Source organism: Alternaria alternata, assembly GCF_001642055.1.
Source record: "Alternaria alternata strain SRC1lrK2f unplaced genomic scaffold CC77scaffold_42, whole genome shotgun sequence".
Lineage (NCBI taxonomy): Eukaryota > Fungi > Ascomycota > Dothideomycetes > Pleosporales > Pleosporaceae > Alternaria > Alternaria alternata.
In genome coordinates, this window is record NW_017306231.1 from 56,978 (window position 1) to 69,431 (window position 12,454).

Consider the following 12,454-nt stretch of genomic DNA (forward strand, 5'->3'; position numbering starts at 1 on the left):
TATGACCTTTTGACGAAGACTATGCATGATCATGACGGACGGTTATAACGTCTTTATGAGCAGTTGCTAGACGAATACCAAAATCACGACATGGTAGAGATACCAACTTCCCACTGTGGGATCAACAACACATTTTGCCACTTATGCACTTGTGACTTGATCAATCGCGTAACAGGGATATTGACGTCGTGGGTGGGTGACCGATCATGTCACGCTTCACCACACTTTGTGCCTCTGTCGAGCAATGGCTGAGTTCGGTCTTTGACCTCAGCGAACAATGCCAGAGTCTGCTTCTGTGATGAACTTGTGTGCTATTTGCGCCTCCGTACGACCGAAGGCTGACCCATGCTCGCTGTGGAAGCTCTTGACTGCAAGCGTAGATTTAACGCTGCAGCACACGTACTCCCGACCTTCTACCACGTGTATGAAAGTAGACAACTAAGAAGTGTAAAGGTTGCGAGGTTGATCATGACGACCATGCGCATTTTGGACTACTGCGCAAGGTAAGTATGTACAGTACAAGCTTATGATATGTGCTGTTTTGATAAAGTACAACCTTACAAATGAGTGGGCACTATTGCTACTACTACCTCTCCCATACCGCCGCAAACCGTCCGCTTTTTCTGAGCATGCTATCCTTCCCCTATAGCGTCAAACCGTAGGTGCGTCGAGTGAAAGGTCAACCTCAACAACTTCCAATGCAGGTGGTGGCATCTTCTTCCCATTGTCCATCAGTAGACACTCGCGCCTTGCTTCTTCTGCTCCTACAAAATCATTGTATTCTGAGGCCGTAAGACCCAATGCTGCGAAGATGACGCGGTCAGTACTGGGAAGCTTGTCAAGCTTTTGGGAGTGCAATCTTTGATCATATCTGTGAGCACGCCATAGAGCAACTTTTGTCCCATCTAGAAAGATCTTATAGTATTCCCATACTCCATTTGAACCATCTGAGACTGCGGTAAAACTGTAACGACAGTAGCGAAGCTTCTCAATGTTTCTCTTGATCCTGAAGCCTTTTTCCGCCAAGTCATCTTTCCGAAGAGCATGGCAGAGGATCGCCGTCGTTAGAAGGTAGTCATTGCGTTCCATCTGTTCGTACGCAACAGAAAGAATGTGTGAGTAAGCATGTATGATGTATTTGAAGTCCAAGGTGGAAGACATCCCAACATCCTCAAGTAGTACACCAATGATGGATTCAATGAAGCTAGTACACCAGATGGTCTCGAGCAAGAGTTTGAAGTAGGAGTCCTTGTGTGAGACACCATACGCAGCCAACCTTACTCCAATACCTCCCTCTCCAATCTGTCCAGCATGCATACAACCCTGGCGAGCATGTCCTGCGTAGATGATTGTGCCGGAATTCTGCCGGAAAAGGCGGATCTCGTTCAGAATCCACGGACGTAGAACAGTGGATTTCATATGTCTCCAGTCATCTCCAGTCTTATCGTAGGCAGCGAGGACCGTAATCTTCGTGTACAGTGTCGAGAACGCTACAACTTGTTCGATGAGGTCGTCGACAGGCAATGTTTGGTCGATGGAGATGGTGTCGATAAACAGATATCGAATACCTCGCCGCTTTGCGACGTTTACAACACTCGCAATGTTCCAGGAGCCCTTGGTTCGTAGATCTCCGTCCCAGCGCCACGAGACCACAGCAACTTGATCAGGATTGTCGAACGGTATCTTCACCATTTGTGTTGGAAGATGCGGTTGCACGCCATCTTTTCCAATAAAACCTGGCAGTAGCTTCTTCTCGTCGATATCTTTTACGTCAAGAGCGAGCCATTCGGACACAGCTTGTGTCATCTTGAACTACTGCTGGTCTTTTTGAAGGTTCAAGGCTGATGGATAACGTGCATACATTGATGCGCACTAGGATAGAGGCGACAAGATGTGACTAAAACTAGATCAGTAACCGAAAAGGGACTGAAGTATTTTTACGAACCTAGTATCTCTGTTTTCGCACTGGATACTCTTGAAGGATGTCAGTTTGGAGGTTTGGAGATGCTGACGCCTGCGGGGTAAATGCATCTTGTTCAGCCACAAGAAATCCATGGATGCCTAGCCAGAGTGAACTCAGCCTCCACCGACGACACTAATACTTATCCACCCTTATGGCCCTCTGTACAGTGGAAAGCATAGGTGCTAACTCTGCTTCCTTGTATACTCAACAGGAAGTTAAAAGATCAGCCGCAGATATCGTCCACATACTAGTAAGACCCGAAGGCGACAATGCTGCTCTTGCTGACAATGTGAGCTCCGACTCACCACGTCGTGCATCTGTTGCAAATAAGCCTCGGCATATGTAGCCCTGCTGTCTGTCATCAGTAGCGTACATTCCTTCGATTCTGGCGTCATCGCTCTGTTGTACGAAAGACAGGGCCGAACGTGGCAGTTTATTGCCGAAAGAAGTTGGTAGCTACTTATGGTCGACGCGGCTTCGCTCCTTCGGCATCCCAAAACGCCCGACGGCTGGACACTGGACACCGAACAACATCAAACACTGGAGACAGCTTGAATGCCACATGTAGCATTGCCAGTATCTCAGAGTTGTGGTGTACAAGGAAGAAAACTGTTATGAACAGTATACGATACAGAAGTCACTTTCGATGTCTTAAGCAAAACTCGCGCTTTCCTTCTCGCGAGTATACTTCACCGGCAGTTCGGTGTATTATAAAGTATCCGATCCGTTGAAGGCGAACACCGGCTTCAGTGGGATAACGGTGCGGAGGGTCGGACTTTCATGCCTCTGTGATCCATATGCTTGAGCATATGAAGCAAGCATAATGTATAATATACGCCTCAAATGCTCGAGACATATCCTATCGCATCAGACTCAAAGTTACCATTACCATGGATGATCAAGACCATTATGTGGAGAAGGGTGAACAATATGCTAGCCAACACCGCTTTCTACAAACACATACGCCTATACCAGAGCTAGACGAAGAAAAAGAGGGTAATATTACACGTACTGGTACCTCGTCAAGTACAGCAACCGGCTCGAATACAACACCGGATACCTCAGACGCGAAACCCAGACCACCTCCCGAGCAGCCCTCCGATACCGATAACCTCCACCACCACACGTCAACCTTGAGTCGCATCCACACACAACGAAGCCAACACTCCCACACCGTGGGTTCCATCTTCCGCAGCAGATCCTCTCGCTCCCGCCCTTTACCCGCCTTCGGAGCCGGAAAACCCTACCCACCCCCCTTAGGCTCACAAGAAGACTACGTCGTAGAATTCGATGGACCCGACGACCCCTTGCACGCCCAGAATTGGGCTGTTAGGAAGAAGATCTTTACAGCTGCCATGTTGGGCTTCACGACCATGACGGCTGCATTTGCCAGCTCGATATTCAGTACAGCGACGAGGCAAATCTCGGAAAAGTTCGCTGTGGGATCTGTGGTTGCGACGCTGGGGACGTCGTTGTATGTGTTGGGGTTCGCGACGGGACCGATCCTATGGGCGCCGTTTTCAGAGTTGAAAGGGAGGAGGCTGCCGCTTGTTATAGCGAGCTTTGGGTTTTCTGTGTTTGAGATTGCGTGTGCGACGGGCAAAGATTTGCAGACTGTGTTGATTTGTCGGTTCTTCTCAGGGTTCTTTGGGGCTTGTCCGATTACTGTGAGTAGCATTTGGCTTCCCCTTACGATTGAGCGTAGGCACTGACATGAGGTTTAGTGTGTTGCTGCAGTGTTTTCCGACATGTTTGGAAACAGGACAAGAGGGATGGCGATTACTGTGTTTAGTGTCATGGTCTTTAGTGGTCCCTTCCTTGCGCCTTTTATCGGTGGCTTCATAGTCATGGACCCTGATCTCGGTTGGCGGTGGACTCAATACCTCGTGTAAGCACTTCTGCTGTCCCTACAAACTATACACCATACATCTGCTGATATACAGTCCAGCTCCTTCATGGGCTTCGCAGCCTTCACCCTCAACCTCCTCTTCTTATCCGAATCGTACCCACCCATGATCCTCGTCGCCAAAGCCGAAGAACTTCGCCGACGCACCAAAAACTGGGGTATCCACGCCAAGCAGGAAGAGATAGAAATCGACTTCCGCGAGCTGCTTGAAAAGAACTTTTCTAGACCCCTCAGGATGCTGGTCACGGAGCGCATCGTGCTGCTGCTGAGTGTATACATGGCATTCATTTACGGACTGCTATATCTCTTTCTCACAGCATATCCATTAGTCTTCCAGGGCGTCCACAGGATGAACCCCGGTGTAGGTGGTCTGCCATTCTTCGGCGCGATTATAGGAGAGCTGTTGGCTGGCACTCTTGTCTTTGTTCGACAACCGGGGTACCAGAAGAAACTCGCTGCAAATAATAACGTTCCCATTCCAGAATGGCGGTTACCAGAGGTTATTGCTGGCGGAGTTTGTTTCGCGGGAGGAATATTCTGGTTCGGATGGACAGGTTATAAGGCGGATATCCATTGGATTGTGCCTACGCTTTCTGGGCTATTGATCGGGTTTGGCATCATGAGTATTTTCCTGCAGGCGTTCAACTACCTCATCGACGCCTACCTCATGGTAAGAAAAGACCGTCCTTCACACATCCTTGCGCATGCTAATGCACGGTCTAGTTTGCCGCCTCGGCGATTGCTGCAAACACGTTCCTTCGTAGTCTTTGTGGAGCTGCGTTCCCTCTCTTCGCGCGACAGATGTTCGAGGGCATGGGTATTGAATGGGCTGCTACGTTGCTTGGATGTGTTGCTGCTGCAATGGTTCCTGTGCCGGTTTGGTTTTACTTACAAGGTGCGAAGATTAGGGAGAAGAGCGCCTATGCACCGACGAACAAGCCAGCTCCCATACCCTCAGACAATGAGATGGGAGAAGCATAAGGTGGTACTACAGGTACAGCTAGACCTTTGAGAGAATTACTTGCTCGTACTTGTGGCAAATAGAGATTTTGGACTGCTGTACTATGAGACTTGACGGACTGTTGTAGGTGAAGTGATGGACTGACAACAAATGAAGATTGCCCTTAAGCCCGGCCGCTACCATCCGGCTGCGCGCTAAGAGACAAGCCGTCGAGGACCCTTCCTGCACGCCCGCCCATTCCCCTGCGCAAGCGCCCTCACCTCAAGTACCCCACTTCTCCTTCACCACCGCTCCAAATCCCCTTCTACGCATAACACAACATCATCGTCTATCCATGAAGATTGCCTACCCCGCATCTCTAACTGGCCCAGCATCTGTCGCAGATTAAGCGCTGCGCCACAGATGTCAACGGGCAAAGATCGTCCATTGGCCAGCATTGCCGCCTTGTTTCACGCGTCGATCTTTACCCCTGGGCTGCGAATGCCGTTGAGCGCTCGCCAACATGCCTTAAATTAGATGCGAGGGATGCGAGACCCTGGCGGTTGATGATGACATCGGCTTGAGGCTGTGCAAGCCGTCTTGATTCTACCTTGACATTCACTTTCACAATTCTACTTGTAGCTGTCTAGCGCCACTCTTTCTTTAACGTCCGTCTGTTTGCGCGCGTATCTGCGATTCTGCGATTTCAGTCTGCGACACTATAGCACAATTCCGACGATTCCGCGCATGCTGGCCTGACGCGACCACGCTCTTTGTAGACACGATACCGAAGAGAAGTAAGAGGCAAGAACAGGAACCATGACGTTCAATTGCTCTACCGTCCCCGAGACGACAAACACAGATGCTGGAGTAGCAGGCGCAGGCGTACGTCTCGACTTTGAACCCATGCGCGCAACCTACAAAGGTCCTCCTACTGACCCCAAACCTCACAGACGCTTCTATCCTTTATAATAACAAACATGCTCTCCATCCTCCTCTCAGCCGCCATAATCCTCCTCGGCCTCCGCAAATCCACTTCCGCGCCCATATCCCGCAAACTCCTCCAATCCTTCTCCGACCAGCAAATCCTAACCGGAATCGGCATCCAATCCGTCGGCCTCGCAAAGATGAAAACCATGGTGCCATACCACTTCTTCATCATCTGGCTCCTCTCGCTGCTATCCACCGCTACGAACCTCGCCACTTTACTCGCTCTGGTAAACGACTTCAAGAGAGACTGGGTACTCCGATGGATCAGGCAGCTTCTGATGCTCATCAACATGTTCCTGGGGATATTATCTGGCATCTTTATCCTGCAAACTGTAATGAAGAACATGGAACCCAGGCTGCCGATTGCCTGTGTGTGGCAAGTGGAAAGCAAAGGCACAAGCTCCAACGCCGCCCTCTCAATCGCAGGCACTATTGCCGTAATCGCCGGCCAAGTCCTCACTTTTGGCTTCGCAACTTGGTACTTGCACAACCGCTCAAACCCAAAGTGGCTCAAGACTGTCCAAGTCATCGGCCTCTTTGCCTGTCTCGCCATGGGCGTCGGCGCTACGATTCGCGTCGTCTTGGAATCTCAGGCTTTTGGTACACCGCCGAAATCTGTGCATTTGGTTGGTCCGTCAGAAGGCAACTGGAGTTTTGGTCAACTGCTGCCATTGTTGCTGTTGGCGCTGCCGGTGATTAGTACGATTGAGATTGCGAGGGGGGAGGAGCTGAAGCCGAAGAGTAGGGTCGATGATGATACTGTGCCGCTGTTTGTGGGTGGGAATGACATGGAGTTTCAGCCTAATCCGCTGATGGGGAGTGCGACGAATTTGTTCAGGAAGTAAGGGGATAGTGGTAGAAATGGGATGAAATGAAGGGCGTTCTGGGGTGATGGAGATTTCCGTATAGATACCCTGTAAACTGAGTTTTACTTTTTGAAAGCTTTCTTATACCTGCCACGTTGAATACGCGTTTTTGAAATCAGATTTGACTCGCTTCATTGCTTCACGAAGCAAGTGCTCCAGTGATTTGTCGTAACAATCTAATAGGCCTTCTCTACGTTCCTTCAATTTATGAAGTCATCGTCATCATGCATCACTCTGTTACTTCATGCATTTCCCATCTTGGCTTCCCTAGTGCCTGCACGTACTCCACAACCTGCCACCTATCCCCCATTTGCTCTACTGCTACCGTCTTCATTCTCTTTGCACTCTCGCCACTCCCCACAATACCACCATTATCTTTCTGATTCGATACGACCAACGTATCCGTGACATGGTTCCTGAACGCACAACTATAATGCGTATGTCCAAAAGCCCACACCTTGACCGCCGGGCTCGTCCAACATAGTTCCATTGACAAATCGGAGCAGAAACCAGAACTCATGGAGCTAGAAGCGTGCTTTGGGTCAGTCGCGCGAGGATCAGTTGTAGGACAGTGGTGTGTCGCAATGATTATGCTCCTATGCTGTTCAGTCGCTTGGATGTGGCTGACTTGCTCGTTCAGCCACTCTACATCGCGGGTATGTTCTGTGCAACTTCTTTCAGGCGTCCAGTCTTGTATGCCGCGTTCTTGGTTGTAGTCTTTCATTCTAGAACGAACTTCTGCAGCTTGATCGGGCTGAATGCTACTCCAGAGTGTGCAGCCCAGTACTGTCACTTGCTCATTGAGATCACACCGGTCGCGGAAGAGGAAGCTGAAGCGACCAGCGTATTCTTGTCTTGCCATGTCCTCGAATTCTCGCATCTTCTCGATGGCATCTTCGAGGGTCGTCTGGTAAGCTTCGTGGTTGCCTAGGACGTAGAAGATGCGACAGCTGCGGTTCACGTCGAGGAGATTTCGCAGGAACACGAAGAGACCATGGTGCTTGACTAGGCCAATGTCCCCAAGTAGGAACAATACATTGCCGGTGACGTTGAGCTTGGTGTGTAAGTACTGCGGATTGGTGATGGGATTTTCTAGGTGAATGTCGGAGACGATCTGGAGTTGCGGGGCGCGAAAAGTCATGGTGGGGCTAGGTGTATCAAAAGAGTTGTTTGTACGCGATGTCGTCCTCATGATCGCTCTGCTTGGTCCATGACCTTGGTTACTTCGTCTTCCTTGAAACGATGCATAAGCTTCAGTGAAGATGTGCTCGTCTCCTTAGCTTCGGCCTTGTCGATGTGGATCTAGTTGAACACTCAGGTACTCTGCGCATGGCAATATTATATCGTTGGTGTCCGGGTCTCCTTACCACCGGAGTGTCAAACTCGTACAGACTTCTCCACTTTTCGTGGCCGGAGTCCATGACATTTATCTCCTCGTACTCGAAGGGTCTTTTCGCCCTGACATTCTGGACGACGGCTTTTGCCGTGTCGCACAGGCCGCATGGGGTTCGGGTGAAGAAGGTGATGCGGCAAGCGAGCAGACGGGAAGTGGCGCGGAACATGTTGGCGACTGGTTGACAACCACACACGCGGTAACGACTGCTTTGGGCGTACAAGACAGACAGGCAAGACCGAGTGGACGCGACGTGACGCCAAAGATGCAAAGCTCAAGGCCCAGGATTAAGCTCGCGCTTGGACCCCAATGATATCGGTGACCGCTCTGGCTGATTTCCAGAATATTCCGAAACAGCGGAACAAAATCTGGGGCATCGCAACACTCACCCCTCGTTAGGCGCGTTTCTGCACAAACCGATACCATGGCGAAGAAGTGTGTTCACAAGGGCTGCGGCAAGACGTACGACGACGACAACGAGGAGTGTGTTTACCATCCCGGCCCACCGAAATTCCATGAGGGGCAGAAAGGTAGGTCAGCACAACCCAGTACACGCCGAGTAAGACAGGAACATGTTGACATGACGATGCAGGCTGGGAATGCTGCAAGCCTCGCGTCCTGACCTTTGACGAGTTCCTCGCAATCGAGCCCTGCACAAAGGGAAAGCACTCTGACGTCGACGACACCCCCAAGCCAGAACCCGTCCAGGCCCCAGACGTACCCAATGGCACCCAAGTCAACCTCGGATCGCTAGAGGAATCGCTGCCTGCGCCTGCACCGAGACTACCTACCGCACAAGCTACGCCCAAGCCATCGGCTTCGCCCGCACCGCCGCCAGAGTCTGAAGACGACGACCCGAGTCTGGAGATCAAGGAGGGCATGACGTGCAGGCGGAAAGGATGCGGCGCTGTGCACAAAGGAGGCAATCGGGAAGGAGAGAGCTGTGTGCATCACCCTGGCGCGCCCATCTTCCACGAGGGCAGCAAGGGGTGGAGTTGCTGTAAGAGGAGGGTCATGGAGTTTGACCAGTTTATGAAGATCGAGGGGTGCAAGACAAAAGACAGACATCTCTTCGTCGGTAGTGGGAAGAAGAAGGAGGGCGAGGAGAAGCTGGAGACGGTTCGGTACGTTCCCTATGCCCTTCCCTCTTCCTGACATCCGCCTCCAAAACCAGTCACTAACTATGCACACACACAGACACGACTACTACCAAACCGCAACCTCAGTCGTCGCCTCCCTCTACCTCAAGAAAATCGACAAGGCAACCGCCGTCATCGACTTCCAACCACAACATGTCAAACTCGATTTGCCCACTACAGATAGCAAGCGCTACCAGACCGAGTTTCCCCTCTTCTCGACTATCAAACCTGAAGAGAGCAAGTTCAGAATACTGGGTACCAAGCTCGAGATGACCCTGGTCAAGGCGGATGGAGCTAGTTGGCCCGTTCTTAGGAGCGACGACAAACCTACTGGGGAGATGATACAGGTAGGTAGGGCGGGCAGGGCGTAGATGAGGTTGTCATGAGACAGGGGAGCTGCATAGATCAAAGATCATAGTAATGCATCAACGAAGTTACGTCCAAAATATGTATGCACCGCAAGTACGCACCTAAGAATAGTGAGCAAGTGGAAGAGGGGTGCTTATTAATCATGACGCACCTCGCGCTCTAGTAACTCCGCAGTTATGCAATCAGGAACCGCCATGACACCATTTGGTAGTTTACCAGTTGACTAAACATTGACTTTACCAGTTTACTAAACATTATTTCCAAGGTACTGAGGCGTGTAAGAGCGAGAAGCGCGAAAAGTGCACAAGTATAATAAGATCGATTCATCAAGGTCCCTGGTCGTCGCATATCAGATACCAATTCGACTCCATCTTCTCATTGTCAAACATCAACACCGACAACAACAACGATACCGCCGAATAATTCCATACCAGCAATGCCACTCTCCAAGCTCATCGCCATCGTCGCCGGTGTTGGCCCTGGAACTGGCGCCTCCGTCGCCCGCAAGTTCTCATCTCACTACCCCGTCGTCCTGCTCGCCCGTAAACCAGAGAACTACGAGGGCCTTGCCAAGGAAATCAATAGCGCTGGCGGCAAGGCAATCGGTATCAGCACCGACGTCTCGTCCAAGGACAGTCTAGCCAAGGCGGTCGAAGGCATCAAGCAAGAATTCGGCCAAGACGTCGCCGCTGCAGCAGCAATTTTCAACGCCAGTGGGCCCTTTATGCGGAAGCCGTTTTTGGAGATTCCAGCCGAGACATTCTCCTCTAGTCTCGATGTTTCTGCCATGGGCGGCATCTTGTTCTCGCAATCTTTCCTCCCGCTCCTCCTCAAAGGGGTGGGGAGCTCGGAACACCCGCCTAGTCTCATCTTCACGGGCGCAACGGCGAGCGTGAAGAGCAATGCGCAGATGGCGAGCTTTTCAACCGGCAAGTGGGCGTTAAGAGCGCTAAGCCAGAGTTTGGCAAGGGAGTTTGGTCCTCAGGGCGTGCATGTTGCGCATGCGATTATCGATGGGGTTATTGACATTCCGAGGACGAGGGAGTGGTTGAAGGATATGCCTGCCGAGGCTAAACTGAGTGCCGACGCGGTGAGTATACTTGTTTCGATGGGTAAAAAAGGGGAAAGGCTAATCAAGTGTAGATTGCGAATGATTACTGGTGGTTGCATGTGAGTCGACTTTCTACGTGTATAAGTACTTCCATACTAACTACGCTTCAGACACAGCCCAAGACAAACTTTACATGGGAGATCGATCTCAGGCCTGCAATTGAGAAGTGGTAGGATTTGAGTCGATTACGAGACCTTTTTGGAGCGAATGTGGGCGTGAATGCTTGGAAGGATGTCATTTAATGAGTGACGGCTAAGAAAGGACGTGTTATGAGCTGTAACAGAAAAATTTCCCGTCATCGGTAATAAACAAGTCTACTTCGCCGCGCTGACAAGAGCTTCTTCGCCGAGGCGTAGATATCTTCGTTCCGTCTTAGTACTGTGATTCAGCTAATTGCAATTAAGCGGAAACATCGCCATCCAGTTTGCCGGTTTGACGATATACGCTTTCACAGTAAGCCTGCTCCAGTCACGCGTTCTTCTGTCATCCTCTCTCCATCAGAATCCCAGTTGAACGAGGCGAAGGCGCCCACTGTGAAATTCCTTGCTGTTCCCAGTCATGTTTTTACCAACATCATTACGAAGGACTCAGTTTCGAAAAGCGACGCTGCCATCGGACGACTCAAGACCACATGACTGGACCCACGTCATCAAGATCGCCCTTCCCCCGTGGACCAGACGGCTGGACGCGGTCCGAGCGCTTTCCATGGAGTTTACTCGAAGAGGAAGTTGACCGGCGTGGTAGTTTCCGGACCTAAGATTCAGGGATTAAAGGCATACCAGATGCATAAGGCTGAAGATAGTCGGTAACTCTTCAAAGTTTGTGTAACCAAGGAAAGTACGTTAATCACTTCCCGGCATAGACATGGTATAGACAAATCACGTGTCCAAACCCACCTGGGAAGCTCCATGTACTGCGGTTTTAAAGGCGCAACGGGCGCGAGATTAATCCCCCGATGGCAGATAACGCAAGATTCTACACCGATCAAGCAGAGTCCAGATTAGGTAGCTTGCAGATCATCTCACTCATCAATGTCAGGCTGAACTTGGTCGCATGCGCATGCGCAACATAGTTCGCTAACCGTGGCGAGGGGCATAACGTCCCATCTGGCCTGACAGACAAGTGCGGCGTACCATGGGTAGTCGTGTATCCCTGACCCTCTTTCATCTACAACGTCGTTAAGATGCGGAGTCGCCCGAGCGCATGTTGATGATCCTTGATCCTTCCGGCAACGAGGCAAATGCTAAGGCCGAGTGATCGAGATTGATGCCGCTTCCAGACCGCGGAACTAGGACAACGAGGCTACGTCTACCGGCCAACACGGTCAGATCATATCATAGGAAGCGATATGCGTAGTCAACTCGATGGGGCAATAGATAGACGAAGAGCTCGCATCATGTGAAGATGTTGCACCGCTCGGAGCCTTGCATACCACCATGGGGGACATGCGCTGGCGATGATGGGCATGGTTCCGGAAGACTAGAGTAAGGTGACGGCGAGGCGGCTGGCTTACAGCCAGACGCGATCGACTGGGCGTATTTGTGCGTGCGCTCCAAGGCTCTGCGACACCTTACTACTGCATGCAAGCCCGCCCACGTGTCAGCGCCTGTTCTGTGTGCGACAGCTCACATGCTGGAGCAAGCAGGAGATGAGGGCATTTGCGAGATTCGGACCAGACGGGATGTGGAGATGTAGCAGTGGTTCTGCCCGGGCCGCCGATAGACTGTAAACTCGTTGCTATAATCGCGCGGCGGCCGATGGCTGGGGAGTCGTCGCG

The 12,454-nt window shown here is 51.2% G+C and overlaps 7 protein-coding genes across 7 annotated transcripts; 4 read left to right on the forward strand and 3 right to left on the reverse strand.

Annotated features, from left to right (window-relative positions):
- Positions 1-954: 954 nt before the first annotated feature.
- Positions 955-1,662, reverse strand: CC77DRAFT_897452 (hypothetical protein; the record flags this gene model as incomplete). The annotated part of the gene is made up of 1 exon (XM_018533548.1): positions 955-1,662. A coding segment is annotated over one exon (708 nt), but the record flags the coding sequence as incomplete, so codon positions are not given.
- Positions 1,663-2,853: 1,191 nt separating this feature from the next.
- Positions 2,854-4,850, forward strand: CC77DRAFT_1100721 (major facilitator superfamily; the record flags this gene model as incomplete). Its single annotated transcript, XM_018530084.1, has 4 exons — positions 2,854-3,630; positions 3,688-3,851; positions 3,912-4,539; positions 4,593-4,850. The coding sequence occupies 4 exons, from the start codon at positions 2,854-2,856 to the stop codon at positions 4,848-4,850; spliced, it is 1,827 nt and encodes a 608-aa protein (XP_018378902.1).
- A 598-nt stretch (positions 4,851-5,448) lies between these two features.
- CC77DRAFT_667525 (hypothetical protein) lies at positions 5,449-6,914 on the forward strand. The gene is made up of 2 exons (XM_018532680.1): positions 5,449-5,694; positions 5,763-6,914. Exons 1-2 carry the CDS (start codon positions 5,629-5,631, stop codon positions 6,642-6,644), a joined length of 948 nt encoding a protein of 315 aa, XP_018378903.1. The 5' UTR covers positions 5,449-5,628; the 3' UTR covers positions 6,645-6,914.
- Positions 6,895-7,806, reverse strand: CC77DRAFT_950824 (hypothetical protein; the record flags this gene model as incomplete). The annotated part of the gene is made up of 1 exon (XM_018535340.1): positions 6,895-7,806. One exon carries the CDS (start codon positions 7,804-7,806, stop codon positions 6,895-6,897), a length of 912 nt encoding a protein of 303 aa, XP_018378904.1.
- Positions 7,807-8,042: 236 nt separating this feature from the next.
- CC77DRAFT_1026626 (hypothetical protein) lies at positions 8,043-8,588 on the reverse strand (the record flags this gene model as incomplete). Its single annotated transcript, XM_018526298.1, has 1 exon — positions 8,043-8,588. A coding segment is annotated over exon 1 (185 nt), but the record flags the coding sequence as incomplete, so codon positions are not given.
- On the forward strand, positions 8,483-9,568 carry CC77DRAFT_950887 (chord-domain-containing protein; the record flags this gene model as incomplete). Its single annotated transcript, XM_018535342.1, has 3 exons — positions 8,483-8,588; positions 8,651-9,182; positions 9,256-9,568. 3 exons carry the CDS (start codon positions 8,483-8,485, stop codon positions 9,566-9,568), a joined length of 951 nt encoding a protein of 316 aa, XP_018378906.1.
- Positions 9,569-9,761: 193 nt separating this feature from the next.
- Positions 9,762-11,025, forward strand: CC77DRAFT_1026628 (NAD(P)-binding protein). The gene is made up of 3 exons (XM_018526299.1): positions 9,762-10,656; positions 10,710-10,736; positions 10,788-11,025. The coding sequence occupies exons 1-3, from the start codon at positions 10,003-10,005 to the stop codon at positions 10,848-10,850; spliced, it is 744 nt and encodes a 247-aa protein (XP_018378907.1). The 5' UTR covers positions 9,762-10,002; the 3' UTR covers positions 10,851-11,025.
- The last annotated feature ends 1,429 nt before the right edge of the window (positions 11,026-12,454 follow it).

Bases quoted from the DNA above. Each gene is read 5' to 3' on its own strand.
- CC77DRAFT_667525 (XM_018532680.1), top strand. From the start codon at position 5,629: ATGACGTTCAATTGCTCTACCGTCCCCGAGACGACAAACACAGATGCT. The intron at 5,695-5,762 runs GTACGTCTCGAC...CAAACCTCACAG, and splicing joins CTGGAGTAGCAGGCGCAGGC to ACGCTTCTATCCTTTATAAT.
- CC77DRAFT_1026628 (XM_018526299.1), top strand. From the start codon at position 10,003: ATGCCACTCTCCAAGCTCATCGCCATCGTCGCCGGTGTTGGCCCTGGA. The intron at 10,657-10,709 runs GTGAGTATACTT...AATCAAGTGTAG, and splicing joins CTAAACTGAGTGCCGACGCG to ATTGCGAATGATTACTGGTG. The intron at 10,737-10,787 runs GTGAGTCGACTT...ACTACGCTTCAG, and splicing joins ATGATTACTGGTGGTTGCAT to ACACAGCCCAAGACAAACTT.